This window comes from Esox lucius, chromosome 5 (genome assembly GCF_011004845.1).
Source record: "Esox lucius isolate fEsoLuc1 chromosome 5, fEsoLuc1.pri, whole genome shotgun sequence".
Classification (NCBI taxonomy): domain Eukaryota; kingdom Metazoa; phylum Chordata; class Actinopteri; order Esociformes; family Esocidae; genus Esox; species Esox lucius.
Window position 1 is genome coordinate 33,093,472 of NC_047573.1, and position 22,566 is coordinate 33,116,037.

General features: G+C 41.4%; 1 protein-coding gene across 1 annotated transcript in view; it reads right to left on the reverse strand.

The window, feature by feature from the left end:
• Positions 1 to 8,943: 8,943 nt before the first annotated feature.
• The window catches only part of LOC105024381 (sulfotransferase family cytosolic 1B member 1), a 37,424-nt gene continuing 23,801 nt past the window's right edge, over positions 8,944 to 22,566 (reverse strand). The window contains exons 6-7 of the mRNA XM_010894308.3: positions 10,461 to 10,641; positions 8,944 to 9,175 (exon numbers count right to left, since the gene is read on the reverse strand). Of these exons, the coding sequence (XP_010892610.1) occupies positions 9,063 to 9,175; positions 10,461 to 10,641 (294 nt within the window). The 3' untranslated portion in view covers positions 8,944 to 9,062. The remainder of the gene's footprint in view (positions 9,176 to 10,460; positions 10,642 to 22,566) is intronic.

The following is a 22,566-nucleotide window of genomic DNA, read 5'->3' on the forward strand; positions in this document are numbered from 1 at the left end:
AAGACACGTGCATTTCGATTCTGCTACGGTTCCTATCGTTTGCCTTTCAGTCACGCATTAAAGTCAGTTTAATATTTTGTCCAATTCCATTTTATTATTTTCAACAACAAAAAAATTCTATTGTACTTTTCTGTGTTTCCGTTGTATACACAAACAACAAAAAAGAAATAAAAGAAAGACATTTTAGTAACTGCTTTCAGAAAAAGTACTAGAACAATACAGTGCAACTAGTAAACTTACTTAAATAGTTTTTCCGCGACAAAAGGATCGCTTCTGCAATATAATGTGGTTGGACTTATAACACAATCCCTCTCCAAATGCAATGACAACAAGTAGATTAACAAAAATAATAACATCATAATAACATGATTTATTTACATTGGTACTGTCTTCTACATTAACTAAAGCTCTAACTATTTCTCAATGTGCTCCACCTTATAATATTATTTACTTTATTATTGAAAATGTTATTTTGTTTCGTTCATATTTTTCCTCACATAGTTTTTACTTTGAAATGTAATGAATACACACTATATACACCGCAGACCTTTATTTTGGAGGCACAACAACTTAATTGGAAGTCTTATTGTTGCTGCCTTATGTTTATAGATAGAAATAGTCAACGCGTCATAATCCCCATAAAACCAAGCGGAAAAATGCCATACTGGCTAGTTTCTGGGTCGTTTCGCATTTTCCCCATTCATATTTCCCATACGGGATTTTTGAATCGCTTCAAATAAGTTTCGTGTAGCCTGTGTTTCGTGTAGACTTACGCCACCTCGCCGTTTTAAAATCTTGTCACAACAAGGTGACGAATGTCAACATATTTGCTTAAATTAACCCTACAAACGTGTACATGCCAAGCGTGCCGCACAAGCCCTGAAAAGTGAAGCCAAAACGTCTCGATCGCCCCCTGGTGAGTGGTCCCAGTATAGGTCATAAACCCCGCCCTCCCCATGTTATTCAATGGGACGCGAGACCAACTAAACAATTAAATTACCCTTCAAATATCTTTTTTCAGAAGCTGGTGTCTGTCATTTACTGTAGTTTGTATCACGCTAATGTAAATTCAAGAGTTTGTTTTTAAAATAAGTTGGTTTTTAGTTATTTAATGCTCTAAAAACGTGTGACGTGTGACGTCGTGATTCACAGCTGTGATTGACAGCTATCTGAGCCGAGGAGCCACTGAAGCGCCATCAGGCTTTTTTCGCGATCTTCGGAGGACTGAGGAGATTGGAGCTTTACATTTAATCTCTAAATTTCTATAATTGATATAATTTCACACGGACATAATGGGTTGTTCTGCAGTACATTGTGCTAACCGATCTGGCATTTCCAATCGATCTTTGAATATTTTTCGGTAAGTTAAATTTATAAGCTATTTAATTAGTAAATAAATGTAATGGGCTAGCTAACGTTAGCTAAAAGACAACAAGCCTCGTTAATAGCCATGTTAATAGCTAGCAGGTGATCGTTAGCTAGAAGTTACCAATTATTTTTGTATTAGGCCTATTCTAAATTAAGGTTAAACATGATGTAAGTTAGGCTATAACATATCGTCTAGGTTTTACAAGCAAAGGTTGCACTGTACTTGGACTTCCAATTGATTATGGTATGCGCATTCTGCGAGGGAGAGTGAGGGCGGGGTACAGGGGTGGGCCCGTTGATTTCGCGGCTTTACAGCTTTACTTCCTGCTCGCTACTGCGCATAACTACTGCGCAGAACTGGTCCCAAGATCGCTATTTGCGCAGACGCAAGTCCAAGATGTCAGCGCCGTATCGGGACACTGGCGGCTTCAGTTTTCACCAATGGAAAAGAGCGAAAGGGCGTTGTCCATTTTTTTTTACAGTCTATGGTACATGCTAATTAGCAACATAGCATACCTAATGGACTAAGACCTTTTTAACCTAATGTAAGACTACAATTCCCTAAAGTGAACCTCTCTACGTCATGTCTAACTTTAGCTAACGTTGACCAGCGCGATAATTTCGAAATCCTTGTGCAGCTGTGTTGAAATTAGGTGTTATATTTTCCGTCCTCTTTCCATGCTAGTCATTGCCATTAGCGAGCTAGCAGTGCAGTAACAAATACATTGTTTTGTTTTACTGATAGAAGTATTACAAATAGTTAGCTTAGTTTGTCGACGTTATTGTCATTTTCAGACCATATATCATAATTATGGATGACCATTAAAAGGGCAGAAGACTACAATGTGGACATGAGCAGAGGTGCAGCAATAGTGAAGGCTAGAAGTTTATCTTGTGCTAACAAAAGAAAATGTATATATTGTCAGTAAACATCCAGGATACTACCTTGGACACCATTATAATTTCTAATGCTGTCATTTACATTCTGAATAGAATTTTCTGTTTACACATCTAGCTTGTATTTTATGACCAGATCATAGAGGTTTGAGATATTGTGTTAAATTGCCAAACTCATATATCTGGCCATGTGCACTGGCTGTTTTTGAGCTGCACAACATCAGATGTACATGTGTCAAAAGAACTCCCTTAGAATAGATGTACCTTGACTTCACCACACAGATTACTTTATTCCTGGCACATAACTCCAGTACCATGACAAGTAATAGAAAAATACATTCTATTACCAAAGTGTCCTAGACTAGAACAGTACAATTCATAAGGCCCATGTTCCAACTTCCACAACTGTATTCCTTTTATATTCCCCAGTCAATGTGGGCACAACAGAGATGTCTAAATGCAGCTACCCACCCATGTGCTAATAAGGCATGCAAATGACAAACTATGCACTCTACACTCAATATTGTATGGTCTACACTGCAATCAAGCATAAAGGGGAAACACTACAAAATCAATGGCAGGGCTTGAAGTGATTTTTTTTTTTTTACTGTCTCCAAAAGTTGTAATTTATCAGTGTTACAACATAGAACCAAATAATTGTGTTACTTAACATGATTAATCATCTATGAAATGCATTATGGATATATACAAATATATAATTTTATTTCTTTCAAAACATTTCTTATTATAAAAATGAATAGAACGCTAAGTCAAAAAAGCATTTGACTTTCAAACAAAACACTAACTCATTCACCTCAGGAAACAAGGTGACTGGCTGGTCCGTCAGTTGCTAGGTTGGCGGTTATGTCGTGCCATCACCCAATGGGCATCTGCATTTAAATTCCTGATGCAACCAAGGGCCCTGAAGACAGATTGTCAGCCACCCGCTGGGCTGTCATGCTGACCAGGTGCTATTGGCATGGCTGGTCAGGGATTGTTTGTGAAAGTTGTCAGTGCCTTTGTAAAAAGACCCACATTTGTCCAGAGTAACTAGCTGACTTCGAGGCCGCCCTCGCGCCCTGAATGGTCGCGACCACGTCCGCCGTCAAACCCCGGAGCAGCAGCCTGGCCCTCTCAGGAGCCAAGCCCGCAGCGGCTGACCCAGCACAGGGAACGCCCAGATCGATCCGTTCGCCAGCGACAACGCCCCATGGCGGTAAAGGATTGGCCACGGCGTCCCCACCGCCATCTGGGCCGCCTCCGCAAACCACAGGGCACCCGGCGAAAGGGGGCGATCAGAATGAGCGACAACCCCTCCGACCGCACCCGAGACATGACAGGGAGAATGCATTGCATTCCTGTTTTCCCGGGGACCCCCCCGGGACAACAGGTCTGCACCCACATTGAGTTCTCTGGGAATGTGAAGAGCCCTCAAAGACCTGAGGTGCACGTGAGCCCATTCCCAAATCCGCATCGCCAACAGGTGGAGGGGTAGCGACCTGACCCCGCCCTGCCTGTTCACGTAAGCGACCGCCGTGCGGTTGTCCGACCACACTAGCACGTCCCTTCCCCGTAGGGTCGTTGCGAAGTGTAGCAACACGCGCCGGATCATGTCCAACTCTAGCCAGTTGATGTGGCGCTCCAAAGGAGGCCACACGCCCCTGACCGAGCGCGACTGACACGCCCCGCCCCAGCCCGTCAGGGATGCGTCCGTAAAAACCGAGACCCGAACCGACAGTCTGCCCATGGGAACCCCCCGTAACAGAGCGCCCCAGCGAGTCCGGGACCTTGACCAAACGACGCCGGTGACGCACCAGGTCCAAACGGAGGTGTGCAAACCAGCGTTGAAGGCCTCTCATGTGTAGCAAACCCAGCGGGACCACCGCGTGGGCTGATGACATCAAACCCAGGAGAGACATGATGGCGTACACCGACACCATGCGCGAGTGGCCTCTCTCCGTGCCTCAGACACCCGAGCCCTCATAGAGACTTTGGATAACCGGAGCCCCAGAAACACTACCAGTCGGTTGGGCTGAGGAGCACTCTTCTTCTAGTTCACCGCAAAGCCCAGGCGAGTGAGCTGAGTGACCAGCCGGAACGTGTGGACCCTGGCCTACTCCGCCGAGTGCGCCAGAACCAACAGATCGTCCAGGTAGGCCAGAATCCTGACCCCCTGACGTCTCAACGGTCCCAATGCAGCCTCTACGCACTTGGTGAAAGTGCGGGAAGCCAACGCGTACCCGAACGGAATCCTTGTGTACTCGTATGCTTGGCCCTGAAATGCAAACCGCAGGAACTTCCTGTGGCGCAGCAGAACAGGAACATGAAAGTAAGCATCCTTCAGATCGATGCTGATGCAAAAATCCCCGGGGTGCACGCACTCCAGGAGACGTTTTGTCGTGAGCATGCGAAACGGTCGCTTTGACACGCATTTGTTCAGACTGTGCAGGTCCAGAATCGGTCGCATGCCCCCCGTCTTTTTGCGGACCAGGAAGTAAGGGGAGTAGAGCCCCTTCTCCCTCTGCCCCAACGGGACTAGGGACACCGCCCCCTTGTCCAGAAGGTCCGCAATTTCCCCCTGCATGGCCGCGATCTTCACAGGAGACGTCATGTCGGTCTCCACGACCCCCGAGAACGGGGGAGGCTGACAGTGAAACTGCAGCGCGTACCCCTTTCTCAGCGTGATGTCTAGCCACCCGGCAGAGCGTGCTGCAGCCCCAAACACGCACAACACAGAGTGTGCGTGTCTACGGCCAGGTCCAGCTCGTCACAGCTGCTCCAGCGGCAGTAGATGGTGAAGTCATCCTAGTAGAGAATCACCGAAAAACATCAAATAAACTTTCTCGTGAAGAAAGAAGGGAGGCAGATTGGGGTGTGAGCACTGCTTTCATAACCATGTAGGCCTACTGTACCTTAACACATGGCTCCAGCGACGCCTCTCACTCACCGAGGTAGAAAATGATTAAAGATAAAAAAAAAACTATCAACAATCAAACTACACTCATCTAAAGGATTATTAGGAACACCATACTAATACTGTGTTTGACCCCCTTTCGCCTTCAGAACTGCCTTAATTCTACTTGGCATTGATTCAACAAGGTGCTGAAAGATGGCTACTTCCAGCAGGATAATGCACCATGTCACAAAGCTCGAATCATTTCAAATTGGTTTCTTGAACATGACAATGAGTTTGCTGTACTGAAATGGCCCCCACAGTCACCAGATCTCAACCCAATAGAGCACCTTTGGGATGTGGTGGAACGGGAGCTTCGTGCCCTGGATGTGCATCCCACAAATCTCCATCAACTGCAAGATGCTATCCTATCAATATGGGCCAACATTTCTAAAGAATGCTTTCAGCACCTTGTTGAATCAATGCCACGTAGAATTAAGGCAGTTCTGAAGGCGAAAGGGGGTCAAACACAGTATTAGTATGGTGTTCCTAATAATCCTTTAGGTGAGTGTATATTAGATATTTAATTATTGGTGATGACGTCACTCAGCCCCTCCAAATTGAGTCAAAATAGGCTCATTCATTTGTGCTGTTAACATTTTTGTTTGTGCTGTGGCCATATTTTAGATATTAAATAAAATAGTGTAGGTCATTCTGAGGACACTCAGCCCACTAACATCCTCCAAATTCAAAATAGGCTCAATCGTTTGTGCTTCATTTGTGCTTGTTTGTACCCTTAAAAGTTTTGTTTGTGCTGATGCAGCGTTTTATATATAACACATTTAATTTTAGGTGTCACCAGCCCCCTAACATGCTCCAAACTGCCTCAAAATAGGCTCAATTATTTGTGCTCCGTTTGTGCCACTAAAAGTTTTGTTTGTGCTGCTGCAGTTTTTGGAACATAACCTACATTCATACTGGATAGCTCACTGGCTTTACTCTCTTTCCACTATAGCTCTGTCACCTTTGGTAAGAAAGCAGTTGCATAAACAAACATTTATCGGCACAAACGGACCACAAACGGACCACAAACGGACCACAAACGGCACAAACGGACCACAAACTCCGAATGGACTATTGAGTCCATTCGGAGTTGGGTGGCTGGTGACGTCTTCACCTCTAATCAAATGTCTAATATTAAAAACACAGATGCAGCACAAACAAAAACTTTGTGTCCCAAAAACTTAATGCACTCTTGTAATCTTCACCAGGCATAGCCAGAAGAGGACTGGCCATTCCTCAGAGTCTGGCTCCTACTATTGTTCAACTCCTACTGTGGGGTTTTTCCTAGCCACTGTGCATCAGTTTTTGTTGTTGCTTCCTCTTTGGGGTTTCATGCTGGGTGTTTGTAAAAGCATTTTGTGACAACTGCTGATGTAAAAAGGGCTTCATAAAATGAACTTGATTGATAGCCTAAACGTGAAATAAATGTAATTTATCTGTTGCCGTCTACAAATCGTCAAAATCATCACTAGAACTTTTTTTCCCAGTGAATGATACCTGACACCACATGTTGGAAACACAAACAATCCATGAGGCTGATTTGTGCGAGTTTGAGGTGGAACTAGTTCTTGCAGTGGAAAAATTAATCAATAGCCATAGCCTTCTATGATAAATTAAAAGCAATACATTAGTTTACCAGGCCAGCGGATTTAGTTGCTGTCAGTCTCTTCTCCTAAATTCATACCATGCACACCTCCCCTGCTTCTCCTTCATTGCAGTTTCTAAAACTTCACATATTTTGTGTCCTACCAAATAATGTAATTTTTTAATGATTATTGGGACCTGATAGTGTTCCTTTTAAAATATATATATATTATTTTAATTTGTGAAGAAATAGTAATTGTCTTTTGTTTTTGGGATTTATCTTAATGTTCGTTTAAAGGTTTATACATTCAAACACATTCAAACACTCACAGGCTATTTGCTATAGCCTGGAAGGTAGGGCCCATGGCTGGCTCAACACCAGTTTGGTGTTAATATTAGTAATTAAATGTGTTTAGGTTGTACATGTGCATTCCTGTGCTTTTCTAGTGTAGAATGTCAGACCCCACCAACAAACACAAAAAATTATAACAAAAAAGGTTCCATTGTAGGGCATATTAATTAACAGTATTTACAAACCTGATTCCAAAAAAGTTGGGACACTGTATAATTGTTAATAAAAACAGAATGCAATGATGTGGAAGTTTCAAATTTCAATATTTTATTCAGAATACAACATAGATGACATGTCAAATCTTAAAACTGAGAAAATGTATCACTTTAGAAAATGTATCACTTTAAGGGAAAAATAAGTTGATATTAAATTTCATGGCATCAACACATCTCAAAAAGTTGGGACAAGGCCATGTTTACCACTGTGTGGCATCCCCTCTTCTTTTTATAACAAACTGCAAACATCTGGGGACTGAGGAGACAAGTTGCTCAAGTTTATGAATAGGAATGTTGTCCCAATCTTGTATAATACAGGCATCTAGTTTCTCTACTGTCTTAGGTCTTCTTTGTCGCACCTTCCTCTTTATGATGCGCCAAATGTTTTCTATGGGTGAAAGATCTGGATTGCAGGCTGGCCATTTCAGTAACCGGATCCTCCTTCTATGCAGCCATGACATTGTAATTGATGCAGTATGTGGTCTGGCATTGTCATGTTGGAATATGCAAGGTCTTCCCTGAAAGAGACGACATCTGGATGGGAGCATATGTTGTTCTAGAACTTGGATATAACTATGAGCATTGATGGTGCCTTTCCAGATGTGGAGGCTGCCCATGCCACATGCACTCATGCAACCCCATACCATCAGAGATGCAGGCTTCTGAACTGAGTGCTGATAACAACTTGGGTTGTCCTTGTCCTCTTTAGTCCGGATGACATGGCGTCCCAGTTTTCCAAAATTAACTTGAAATTTTGATTTGTCTGACCACAGAACACTTTTCCACTTTGCCACAGTCCATTTGAAATGATCCTTGGCCCAGCGAAAACGCCTGCGCTTCTGGATCCTGTTTAGACACGGCTTATTTTTTGACCTATAGAGTTTTAGCTGGCAACGGCGAATGGCACAGTGGATTGTGTTCACCGACAATGTTTTCTGGAAGTATTCCTGAGCACATGTTGTGATTTCCATTACAGTATCATTCCTGTATGTGATGCAGTGCCGTCTGTGGGCCCGAAGATCACGGGCATCCAGTATGGTTTTCCGGCCTTGACCCTTACGCACAGAGATTGTTTCAGATTCTCTGAATCTTTGGATGATTTTATGCACTGTAGATGATGATAACTTCAAACTCTTTGCAATTTTTCTCTGAGAAACTCCTTTCTGATATTGCTCCACTATTTTTCGCCACAGCATTGGGGAAATTGGTGATCCTCTGCCCATCTTGACTTCTGAGAGACACTGCCACTCTGAGAGGGTCTTTTTATACCCAATCATGTTGCCAATTGACATAATAAGTTGCAAATTGGTCCTTCAGCTGTTCCTTATCTGTACATTTAACTTTTCCGGCCTCTTATTGCTACCTGTCCCAACTTTTTTGGAATGTGTAGCTCTCATGAAATCCAAAATGAGCCAATATTTGGCATGACATTACAAAATGTCTCACTTTCAACATTCGATATGTTATCTATATTCTATTGTGAATTAAATATAAGTTTGAGATTTGTAAATGATTCCATTCCTTTTTTACTCACAATTTGTACAGTGTCCCAACATTTCTGGAATCGGGTTTGTACCAATGTGTTGTTTTTTTGTTTGAACAGTACATAAGTGGACAGCCATTCAAATACATGTTCTGCGTTTGAGGTAAATTGTGATGTTTCCATTTTCTTTGGTCATCCATAGTATTGCTAGATTTTGGTCCGGAAAGGAATGTCTACATCTTTCATTTGTCTTTTGTAGTCTTCATCAAACAGTTGATTCTGGGCAGGGGAGAAATAATTGGTCCAATCACCCACTACACCTGAAAGAAAACAAAAGCAATTGGCATTCATACATACTGGAACTTTAATGAAACTTGATTTAATGAAACTTGATTAAATACAATAATTGAGTACAAAAATATAGTGAGATAGCCAATACACTAATTCCCAGTGAAAAATGTCATGTACAAACTACTGAAATAGTCAATATACTGAAAGATGATCAAATAATGAATCAACTAATATACTGAAACAGGCAATGTACACTAAACCATAATATAATTTTAAATGTACCAAAATGTACTTAAATTGTCTATTTTCCAAAATAATCAATATATTTAATAGCCAGTCACCAGGCCTCAACCCAATAGACCATATTTGGAATAAGAGGGAACAGGCTGTTCCCTTGCGCATGCTACAACACGGCCACCATAAAACCTTGATAGGCATGTTTCCTGATGATGGCTCATCACTCATATTACTGGTCAAAATGACAGTGCTTGCTAATGTCTAGACTACAGCCAGTCACTGTTGGTAGACCTCCCTGCATGTGCCACCAAACCTATGCACCTCATCTAGAATGCTGTAGCCCTTGTGGTGTCCAAACTTCCAAAGTTCTTCCGTCACCCTGCTTATCTGCTTCCACCACTGGCTTCCAGTTAAAGCTGATATCCACACAAAACAATGGTACTTGCCAACAAATCAGCAAAAGGAACATCCCCTCCCGAACTTCAGGCAATTCTCACCCCTACATCTCTTCTGGTGTACCTCTGGTCTCTTGGCTGTCCCATCCCTATGGCAGGGCAGCTCCTATGCAGCCCTGTCTTTTGTCCTTGAACCCAAATGGTGTAACCAGGTTCCCATTTTAGTTAGGACAACTGAGTCCCTGCCTATTTTCATGAAACCTCTGAAACCCTCCTTTTTCAATAGGTATCTAAAATAATTCCACAGGTTTAAATACAGCTATGGGATGGAATCATTCTAACACTTTTGTTATATACTAATGATTGCTATGTTAGTCCACTCCAGAAGGCAAACTTTTGCCAAATTCAAATATGCTACCAATGCAGTTTTAGGAGATTGACGAAAGTGGACCCATAGAGACGTTTGTGAGGACTCCAAGAACAAAACTTTGATTTTGATCTGGAAGCACCATGAAGGACATTCACAATGTTCAGGTAGTTAACAGCTTGGACCTCCTATGGGTTAAGGTAGTATCAAATAATTCCATCCAGGTTATCAAGAAAAATCTGCCACTTGAATGAAATGGCAGTGATAATGAGAGAGTTACATCAATGCAATGTCTATCTACATCTATGAGCACACCTTTTCTCATGAAGGGGGAAATGGACTGGTCAAAAATTGCTGTGGGCATTAATGTGTAGTTAGCCATCGGGTCCTCCTTCATGCTATTAAAGGAGGTCAGCTCCACAATGCGACTGATGACATCATCACAGAGAGACAAATCCAGGTAGTGCATGATGCGCTCCACTTCTCGGCGAGGATTCTATAAGAAGACACATAATTACGTAATATGAAGACTGCTGAATGTAATGTCTGGGACAGAATACAAATGTCAGCCATCCACCCATCACAAGCCTCCACTGGTGTGTTTATTGTGCCTATAATAAGTATTCACCACCGACATTTCACATTGTGTTACAAATTGGGATTGAAATTGACTATATAGTTGTTTTTGTCACCAAGTGTGGTAATGATAGCTGCATCAGCTTATGTGCTCTTGTTGGTCCTCTTTGGTTCTCAGTTGGAGTACATTTGACAGCTTGACCAATGTGTACAACACTACACAGAGTTACAACTTGTTCGTAGATACACGGCCCAGAAACACCAAAGAGCAAGCAACAACAAGTGCTGATGCACAGTGGCTTGGAAAAACTCCCAAGTGCTGTTTTTCAGGATATGCATCATGTGTCCCCCTTTGGATAGCGTGGAAGTACGATGTTTTGGGGGCAGCTTTGCCATAGGATCTGGATATTTTGCCACAGATCAAGGAACCATGTGAACCCCTGAATCAAGGAACCATTGATTCTGCCAAATCCTTTATTTTTCTTTATTTTCTTAGATATATTTTCAGACAAAGTTATTCTTTATAGATAGAATAGCAAGTACAAATAGAGGGGAGAGCAGAAAAAAAAAACATATCCAACTCACACAAACTACTAGATAGGTGTAACCAGAGTCTGAAAATGACTGTGTTCCCTACATGACCTTTTATCATCCAAACCAATAACAGGTAACAGGATCGCAACACTACATTCAATGCGTTAAATTAGAAAGAGATTACTGTAGATGACTAGCTAATTGCTATACAGTACCTGTAATGAAAACAATGACTCCAATCACTCCATGGCTGAATTGTTTCTGTAGAAAACAGAGACAGTTGAATAGCCAACCACTATGCTATTTGAACTACACTATGTAAATTCAAATGGTCCTTGTAGGTACAGTTTGTCCATCACAATATAACCATAAACAGTTTTACTAACCAACATGTATAAAAAGATTGCAACACTATATTCAAAACCTTAAATAAGAAAGAGATTACTTTAGATGGCTAGGTAATAGCTATAGAGTACCTATTATGAAAACAATGACTCAGAAATGGTCTTTGTCGGTGATGTTCATCCATTGCAATATAGCTGTAAAAAGTTTTACTTTGGGCTTACTGTAATGTTGCTATTGAAGCTAGCAATAGCAAGTTTCAGCCTATCCTGAACAAATCCTAATGCCTACCTTGTTTGGTTCGTGGCAAGGATTGAACCCTAGTCAACTACATGACAGTTGACATCTCTAACCACTACGCCATTTAACAATGGGTAGTCAATCAGTCACTCACTTAGCAAGAGATATTCGCTGTTCTTGGCCACCTCCACTTATGGGGTCCAGCAAGAAATCCACCAGCCAAGCATATTTTTTACCGACCAAAATAATAAATTGCCTTTTTTGTGTCAAACGAAAAACAGAAGTCTTATTGTTGCTGCCAAATCTTTTTGTGTAGACTTTTTATATCCACTGTATATTAATATCCATAAATTTTAATGGGCATTATCTAATTAGGAAATATGGTTGCAAATGACAAATTTCGACTTACAATATTTGCCAAAAATATTTTACACATGCTTGGGTGTTTTTCTTTTGTTGATCACTCTCTCAAGGAGTGTGGTTCCAGAGCCCAAGCCGTGCATAGAGGTGATCCCGACTACCTCTAGTCGGAACCACCAGTCAACCAGTATAGGGGAAACATCTGTCTCTGCAAACATTAATTAAAAGTATTTAGTATGTGCGTGACTCCACTACTAAAAATGTTGACTTGACAAGGCCAAGTCAATGATTTGTCAACGTTCAAATCGCAATTTACTTCGTTTTACGTTTTGCATGTATCATTCACTCATGATCCCAATGATCTCTGAAAAATTCTATGCATCAATGTTTTTAATTATATCTCTGTATGAAGCCAGAGAAGCATCAAAAATAATGGGGAAACCGGCCACCGCAATTCTAAGTTTATCTCTCGTCTATTTTTTGCCGGACCCCGTAAAAGCGGAGCTGGCCAAGAAGAGTGAATGTGTCTCACTGACTGACTGACTATCCCTTGTTAAATAGCGTAGTGGTTAGAGAAGCGGACCTGCAAACTATAGGTCCCACGTTTGAATCTCCTCACAGTCCAGACAAAGTAGGCATTAGGATTTGTTCCTGATGGAAAAAAAATGTTGCTGGCTATAACCTTCAGTATCTGCATTATAGTAAGCCTAAAATAAAACACTTTACGGTTATATTGCGACTGTTTCTGGTGGATTTTCGAAGTACCTATCTGTGCATGCTTTTTTGGTTAGAATAGACACAAACTTAGCTGGCTACAATATTAAGTAGCTATGTTATAGTAAGCCAAAAGATAACTGTTTGCAGTAATAAAGTATTGCGACTCTTTCTAGTGGATTTTCGTACGCATCCATGCATGCTTTTTGGGTTAGAATAGACAGATTTTGCTAGCTCCAACATTCAGTAGCTACATTATAGTAAGCCTAAACTTTAACAGTTTACGGTTATATTGACACTGTTTCTGGTGGATTTTCAAAGTACGGATCTATGCATGCTTTTGGGGTTAATATAGGCTTCATCAAAACCCCTTGGACAGTTAAAGAGAAGGGGTTTCCACGATTCTCGCATCTTTTCACTTGAGAAGAAAGTCAGTTATCGTCACTTATATTGATAGTTATTGTATCAGTGTCTTTCACGATACAATAACTTAAAGATAAGGGGGTTATACAGTGCATTCTGTACATGCTTTAAATTACTGCCTTATACTGAGTAGGGGAGAAAATCGTAGGCATGACAGCAATACGATACCGTATAGATACATTGGGCCACGAGTCATTGGAATTTCCTGTAATGTTGCTGCGATACGATTCGATACAATGCCATACTGCTGACTTTCACTATTTAACACCTTACAATAAATGTGTGTACTTAATGAAGTTGGTTAAAGGGCAAATTAAGTTGAGATCTGGCGACTGACTCGGCTATTGTGAAGTGTCAAACATATATATTTTTTTTCAATTGTTACATACACACGTCTACCTCGGGAACGTCACTGCTGCTATCCCTGCATTTCAGTTGCACATGCTACCCTACTCCTTCAATTTGCCTCGATTGCAATTTCAGAACACAACTATTTATCTCACTTGTACATACATTACACTTAATACCTGTACATTTTCTGTAGATTTGGGAATTTTCCACTGCACATTTAGAATTGATATATGTAATGCATTTGCATTAATTGCACACCTATACATTTTACTTGTACAGGTGCTGGTCATATAATTAGAATATCATCTAAAAGTTGATTTATGTCAGTAAATCCATTCAAAAAGTGAAACTATTATATTCATTCATTGCACACAGACTGAAATATTTCAAATGTTTATTTCTTTTAATTGTGATGATTATGACTGACAACTAATGAAAATCCCTAAATGAAAATTAGAATATTACTAAAGACCAATACAAAAAATGATTTTTAGAAATGTTGTCCAACTGAAAAGTATGAACATGAAAAGTATGAGCATGTACAGCACTCAATACTTAGTTGGGGCTCCTTTTGCCTGAATTACTGCAGCAATGCGGCGTAGCATGGAGTCGATCAGTCTGTGGCACTGCTCAGGTGTTATGAGAGCCCAGGTTGCTCTGATAGTGGCCTTCAGCTCTTCAGCATTGTTGGGTCTGGCGTATCGCATCTTCCTCTTCACAATACCCCATAGATTTTCTATAGGATTAAGGTCAGGCAAGTTTGCTGGCCAATTAAGAACAGGGATACCATGGTCCTTAAACCAGGTACTGGTAGCTTTGGCACTGTGTGCAGGTGCCAAGTCCTGTTGGAAAATGAAATCTGCATCTCCATAAAGTTGGTCAGCAGCAAAAAGCATGAAGTGCTCTAAAACTTCCTGGTTGACGGCTGCGTTGACCTTGGACCTCAGAAAACACAGTGGACCAGCACCAGCAGATGACATGGCACCCTAAACCATCACTGACTAGAAACTTTACACTGGACTTCAAGCAATGTGGATTCTGTGCCTCTCCTCTCTTCCTCCAGACTCTGGGACCTTGATTTCCAAAGGAAATGCAAAATGTATCAGAGAACAGAACTTTGGACCACTCAGCAGCAGTCCAGTCCTTTTTGTCTTTAGCCCAGGCGAGACGCTTCTGACGCTGTGTCTTGTTCAAGAGTGGCTTGACACAAGGAATGCGACAGCTGAAACTCATGACTTGCATACGTCTGTGCGTGGTGGTTCTTGAAGCACTGACTCCAGCTGCAGTCCACTCTTTGTGAATCTCCCCCACGTTTTTGAATGGGTTTTGTTTCACAATCCTCTCCTCTTTAGCAATGACCTTTTGTGTCTTGCCCTCCTTGTGCAAGGTGTCAATGGTCGTCTTTTGGACAGCTGTCAAGTCAGCAGTCTTCCCCATTATTGTGTAGCCTACAGCAGCGGTTCCCAAACTTTTTTTCCTGCGCACCCCCTTCTATGTCCCAACCGGGTTGGCGCACCCCTAATCCCCACTTCAAAAAAAAAATATGCAACAAAGCTTTGTTTTATCGCCATATAAAGACTGATGTTTAATCATGCGCAAATAACCAGAACACGCATGACAATAACAACATCAACAAAGTTTCAATATAATGCAACAAAGCTACGCACAAGCTTACACTTTTAAGTGGACAAGTGACAGACTGGCTCAGAAAGCACGGTTATTTTCAGCTGCGTAAAAGAAACATTGCAGCAATAGCAGGCTAGGCCTATTTAATGACCGTGGAGCTAGCATCATCATCATCATAACACAACGGTTATGGAAATTAGAACGACAGACAGTACAATACATTGAATTAAATTGCCATTTTTCGTGTGCAGGTGACGACGGAGATAAGACGGCTTCAGACAGCTGTTTGCTAGAACTTCACTGCACAACACGCACTGAGGCTTTGGGCAATCTGTATCGCCGATCCAAGTGAAGCCCAGACCCAGATAATAGTCATCATATTTCCTTCTTTTTTTCCCTGTCTGGTGTTCACCCTCATCACCTTTTTTTTGCCATCTCCTTCTCTCCTCTTCGGTTTCCTCCGGCGCAACTTCTGACTCCCGCTCATTTTCTTTCTCTATTTTCTCTGTCCCTGTTGCCTCCAAATCCTCACTCTCTCTTGTTTCCTCTCCTCTTTCGTGACTAACAACTTTATATTTAGACGTCCCACTTGACAGTTTCCCTGATTTCAGCCAGTTAAGCATATTTATTATATGTATATGGAATGAATGAATGAATGAAACGAGTCGGCACGCTTATAGTAGCGGCTGCAGTGCATAAAAGAAAAGCAGTGCGTAGAAGAAGACAGCAGCTGTCTTCTTCTACGTTTCTAAAAATAAAACAGATAAATTATAGTTTTTTATTTAAAATAAAAGCGATTATGGAAATGTTTACTGTTCATGTTTTTTTATTGTATGGGAAAATCCTACTTAAAAAAACAGACCGCCATTACATTTTTCCTCTGCCTGGTGGCAGCTCGCGTAACCTGGGGGTGCGCGTACCACACTTTGGGAATCCCTGGCCTACAGAACTACACTGAGAGACCATTTAAAGGCCTTTGCAGGTGTTTTGAGTTAATTAGCTGATTAGAGTGTGGCACCAGGTGTCTTCAATATTGAACCTTTTCTGAGATACTGAATTTGGGTTTTTCATTAGTTGTCAGTTATAATCATCAAAATTTAAAGAAATAAACACTTGAAATATATCAGTCTGTGTGGAATGAATGTGTACATTATACAAGTTTCACTTTTTGAATGGAATTACTGAAACTAATCAACTTTTTGATGATATTCTAATTATATGACCAGCACCTGTATATACATATACTTACTACTTCTTCTGCACTCCTCTAATTGCACTTCTGGTTAGATGCAAACTGCATTTCATGTACTGTACTTGTACTGTTCAATGACAATAAAGTTGAATCTAATCTAAAAACGATAGGGAGGGGTTCACCATTTTGTGAAAGACTGCGTGGGCAAATAGTGCAACAATTTAAGAATGAAGTTTCTCAAAGTGTTTGGGGATCTCATCATCTATGGTACATTTGATCAGAAAATGTATGCAAGGGAGGATGGCCGTGAACATTGGGCCCTCAGGAACATTTCTGATAACAGTTGTCTGTGAACACAGTACGTTGCTGCATCCACAAATACAAGTTAAAACTCTACCATGCAAAGAAGAACCCATACACAGTGGGGAGAGTATTTGATACACTGCCAATTCTGCAGGTTTTCCTACTTACAAAGCATGTAGAGGTCTGTCATTTTTTATCATAGGTACACTTCAACTGTGAGAGACAGAATCTAAAACAAACATCCAAAAAATCACATTGTATGATTTATTAATTAATTAATTAATTAGCATTTTATTGCATGACATAAGTATTTGATCACCTACCAAGCAGTAAGAATTCTGTCTCTCGCAGACCTGTTAGTTTTTCTTTAAGAAGCCTGTATAAAAGACACCTGTCCACACACTCAATCAAACAGATTCCAACCTCTCCACAATGGCAAAGACCAGATAGCTGTGTAAGGACATCAGGGATAAAATTGTAGACTTGCACAAGGCTGGGATTGGCTACAGGACCATAGGCAAGCAGCTTGGTGAGAAGGCAACAACTGTTGGCGCAATTATTAGAAAATGGAAGAAGTTCAAGATGATGGTCAATCTCCCTCGGTCTGGGGCTCACCTCGTGGGGCATCAATGATCATGAGGAAGGTGAGGGATCAGCCCAGAACTACACGGCAGGACCTTGTCAATGACCTGAAGAGAGCTGGGACCACAGTCTCAAAGAAAACCATTAGTAACGCAGGTCCCCCTGCTCAAGCCAGCGCATGTCCAGGCCCATCTGAAGTTTGCCAATGACCATCTGGATGATCCAGAAGAGGAATGGGAGAAAGTCATGTGGTCTGATGAGCTTTTTGGTCTAAACTCTCGTCGTGTTTGGAGGAAGAAGAAGGATGAGTATAACCCCAAGAACACCATCCCAACTGTGAAGCATGGATGTGAAAACATCATTCTTTGGGGATGCTTTTTCTGCAAAGGGGACAGGACGACTGCACCGTATTGAGGGGAGGATGGATGGGGCCCTGTATCGCGGGATTTCTTGGCCAACAACCTCCTTCCCTCAGTAAGAGCATTGAAGATGGGTCATGGCTGGGTCTTCCAGCATCACAACGACCTGAAACAAACAGCCAGGGCAACGAAGGAGTGGCTCTGTAAGAAGTATCTCAAGGTCCTGGAGTGGCCTAGCCAGTCTCCAGACCTGAACCCAATAGAAAATCTTTGGAGGGAGCTGAAAGTCTGTATTGCCCAGCGACAGCCCCGAAACCTGAAGGATCTGGAGAAGGTCTGTATAAAGGAGTGGGCCAAAATCTCTGCTGCAGTGTGTGCAAACCTGGTGAAGAACTACAGAAAATGTATGATCTCTGTAATTGCAAACAAAGGTTTCTGTACCTAATATTATGTTCTGCTTTTCTGATATATCAAATACTTATGTCATGCAATAAAATGCTAATTAATTACTTAGAAATCATACAATGTGATTTTCTGGATTTTTGTTTTAGATTCCGTCACTCACAGTTGAAGAGTACCTATGATAAAAATTACAGACTGCTGCATGCTTTGTAAGTGGGAAAACCTGCAAAATCGGCAGTGTATCAAATATTTGTTCTCCCCACTGTATAAACAAGATCCAGAAACGCAGCTGCCTTCTCTGAGCCCAAACTCATTTAAGATGGACTGAGGTGAAGTGGAAAACTGTCCTGTGGTTTGACTAATTAAAATTGGAAATTATTTTGGGGAATCATGGACGCTGCGTCCTCTGGACTAAAGAGGATTAGGGCCATTTGGCTTGTTATCAGCACACAGTTCAAAAGCCAGCATCCACGAGTGACTTGCACATCTGTGAAGGCATCATTAATGCTGAAAAATATATACAGGTTTTATAGCAACAAATGCTGCCATCCAGGTGACATCTTTTTCATGGAAGGCCATGCTTACTTCAGCAAGACAATGTCAAACCACATTCTGCACATATTACAACAGAATGGCACTGTAGTAAAATAGTCTGGGCTGCCTGCAATCCAGACCTCTCACCCATTGAAAACATTTGGCACATAATGAGACAGACAAGAAACCAAGCAAGCCAAGTTCGGCTGGCCTGCGATTAGAAAGAATGAATGTTGTTGCTCTGGCTTGATTCGATCCGCAGTGTACTTTGTGAAAGACTGTCTTTAACCACTATTTAAACAGCGGGTCTTGTTGCACATTATGTGTAGAGATGTGGTGTCTGTTCACTGTCTGCATAATCAAACCAATTAGTCGAAACTCCACGGTTGTCGAGACTAGTTCCCTACATTACCTATTAATATCCAAACCAACTACAGGTGTAAGAGTATCGCAATACTACATTCAACGTGTTAAATTTGAAAGAGATTACTGTAGATGGCTAGCTAATAGCTATGCAGTACTTAGAATTGAAACAATGACTCCAATCATTCCATTGCTGGGTCGTTTTTTTAGAAAACACTGACGGTTGAATAGCCAACCACTACACTATTGTATGTGAACTACACTATGTAAAACGAAATGGTCTTTGACGGTGCAGTTTGTCCATCGCAATATAACCGAAAACAGTTTTACTTTAGGCTTACTATAATGTAGCTACTGAAGCTTGTAGCCAGCAAAAAACGAAACGAGTGCCCTACATTATCTATTAACATCTAAACCAAGAACAGATACTGTATAACAGGATTGCAAAATACATTCAACGCGTTACATTAGAAAGAGCTTACTGTAGATGGCTAGCTAGTAGCTATACAGTACCTATAATGATAACAATGACTCCGAAATGGTCCTTGTCGGTGCAGTTCATCCATTGCAATATAACCGTAAACAGTTTTACTTTAGGTTTACTACACTGAACAAAATTATAAATGCAACACTTTTGTTTTTGCCCCCATTTATCATGAGCTGAATTCAAAGATCTAAGACTTTCTCTATGTACACAAAAGGCCTATTTCTCTCAAATATTGTACACAAATCTGTCTAAACCAGTGTTAGTGAGCACTTCTCCTTTGCCGAGATAATCCATCCACCTCACAGGGGTCATATCAAGATGCATGATTATGGCAGGTGTGCCTTAGGCTGGCCACAATAAAAGGCCACTCTAAAATGTGCAGTTTCACTGTATTGGGGGGGTCCAGGGGGGTCCGAAAACTGGTCAGTAACTGGTGTGACCACCATTTGCCTCACGCAGAGCAACACATCTCCTTCACATAGAGTTGATCAGGTTGTTGATTGTGGCCTGTGGAATGTTGCTCCACTCCTCTTCAATGGCTGTGCGAAGTTGCTGGATATTGGCAGGACCTGGAACATGCTGTTCTATACGCCGATCTAGAGCATCCCAAACATGCTGAATGGGTGACATGTCTGGTGAGAATGCTGGCCATGCAAAAACTGGGATGTTTTCAGCTTCCAGGAATTGTGTACAGATCCTTGCAACATGGGGCTGTGCATTATCATGCTGCTACATGAGGTGATGGTCGTGGATGAATGTCACAACAATGGGCCTAAGGATCTTGTAATGGTATCTCTGTGCATTCAAAATGCCATCAATAAAATGCACTTGTGTTCTTTGTCCATAACACACGCCTGCCTATACCATAACCCCACCGCCAACATGTACCACTCGATCCACAACGTTGACATCAGCAAACCGCTCACCCACACAACGCCATACATGCTGTCTGCCATCTGCTCTGTACACTGAAAACCGGGATTCATTCAAGTCGGTTATGACGACGAACTGCAGTCAGGTTTGTGCAGAAATTCTTTGGTTATGCAAACCGATTGTTGCAGCAGCTGTCCGGGTGGCAGGTCTCAGACGATCTTGGAGGTGAAGTTGCAAGATGTGGAGGTCCTGGGCTTGTGTGCTTACACGTGATCTGCGGTTGTGAGGCTGGTTGGATGTACTGCCAAATTCTCTGAAACACCTTTGGAGACAGCTTATGGTAGAGAAATTAACATTAAAATCACGGGCAACAGCTCTGGTGGACATTCCTGCAGTCAGCATGTCAATTGCATGCTCCCTCAAAACTTGCGACATCTGTGGCATTGTGCTGTGTGATGGAACTGCACATTTTAGAGTGGCCTTTTATTGTGGCCAGCCTAAGGCACATCTGTGCAATAATCAGGCTGTTTAATCAGCATCTTGATATGCCACACCAGTGAGCTGGATGGATTATCTCGGCAAAGGAGAAGTGCTCACTTACACAGATTAAGACAGATTTGTGAACAATGTTTGAGAGAAATACCTTTGGTGTACATAGAGAAAGTCTTAGATATTTGTGTTCAGCTCATGATAAATGGGGGCAATTAATTTAGCTACTTAAGCTTGTAGCTATCAAAGTTTTAGCCACTCACACACTCACTAAGACCGCTTACGCGGGCCATCAAAAATACGGCAAAGGAGACCCCAAATTGTTGAGCAGCTGAAGTCCTAAATCAAGCAATAATGGGAATACATTTCACTTTCAAAACTACAGCAATTGTTCTCCTTAGTTACCAAATGCTTACAAAGTATTGTTAAAAAAAATAGAGAAGGAACCAGGCAAGCCTAGTTCAGCTGCATTGCAATTTAAAGTGATAAATGTTGTTGCCCTCACGGGATTCAAACCCAGGTCTCCCACATGAGTGGTTATGTGGTTATGTCTGCTATATGTTTGCCCAGTGCCGGTATAGCATCTCGACATTAGATCATTTTGTCACGCATTAACATCACACCAAGTTTGAATATTTCACTAGACATCACCACCATTAACTTATTAACGTTTCTTATTAGGTTTACCTCCACCAAACATTGCATCTATGAAATGTATGTCTTCTGCCACTGTCCGTTTTAACAGCTTATTAGCCAGTAATAGGCTTACTAGTATCTAACTTATTACTACTTAAAGTAATCATAAGAATTGAGCAATTGCTAGCGAGACTGAAAATGAACTTTACACAGCCAAAGCTATTTCATGGCACAAAAACGTTAGTTTTTCTTTCATTCGTGAATGACATTGATACAATAACTATCAATATAGGTGATGATAACTGACTTCTTCAAGTGAAAAGATGAGAGTATCGTGGAAACACCTACTCTTTTACTGCTCAAGGAGTTTTGATCTAGCCTATATTGCCCCCAAAATCATGCACAGATGCGTACATTGAAAATACACCAGAAACTGTGTCAATATAGGCTAAATTGTTTTATTTTAGGCTTCGTATAACGTAGCTACTGAAGGTTGTAGCCAGCAAAGTTTTTGTCTATCCTGACCCAAAAAGCATGCACGGATGTGTACTTCGTAAATCCACCAGAAATAGTGGCAATATAGGCTAAACTGATTTATTTTAGGCTTACTATAACGCAGCTGCTGAAGGTTATAGCCAGCTAAGTTTTTGTCTATCCAGAACAAATCCTAATGCATAATTTGCTGTGACAAGATTTGAATGCGGAACCTATTGGTTGCAGGTCCATGTCTCTAACCACTACGCTATTTAACAAGGGGTTGTTAGTCAGTCGGTCACTCACTCAGTCCATAAGAGACATTCAATCTTCTTGGCCGACTTCAGTTACAGTGGTAAACATGCCTCTGTCCCAACTTTTTTGAAACGTGTTGCTGGCATAAAATTTAAAATAGGTATCTATTTTTCGAAAAACAATAACATTTCACCGTTTCAACATTTGATATCTTGTCTTTGTACTATTTTTTATTAAATATACGGATACATGATTTGGATATCATTGTATTCTGTTTTTATTTGCATTATACACAGCGTCACAACA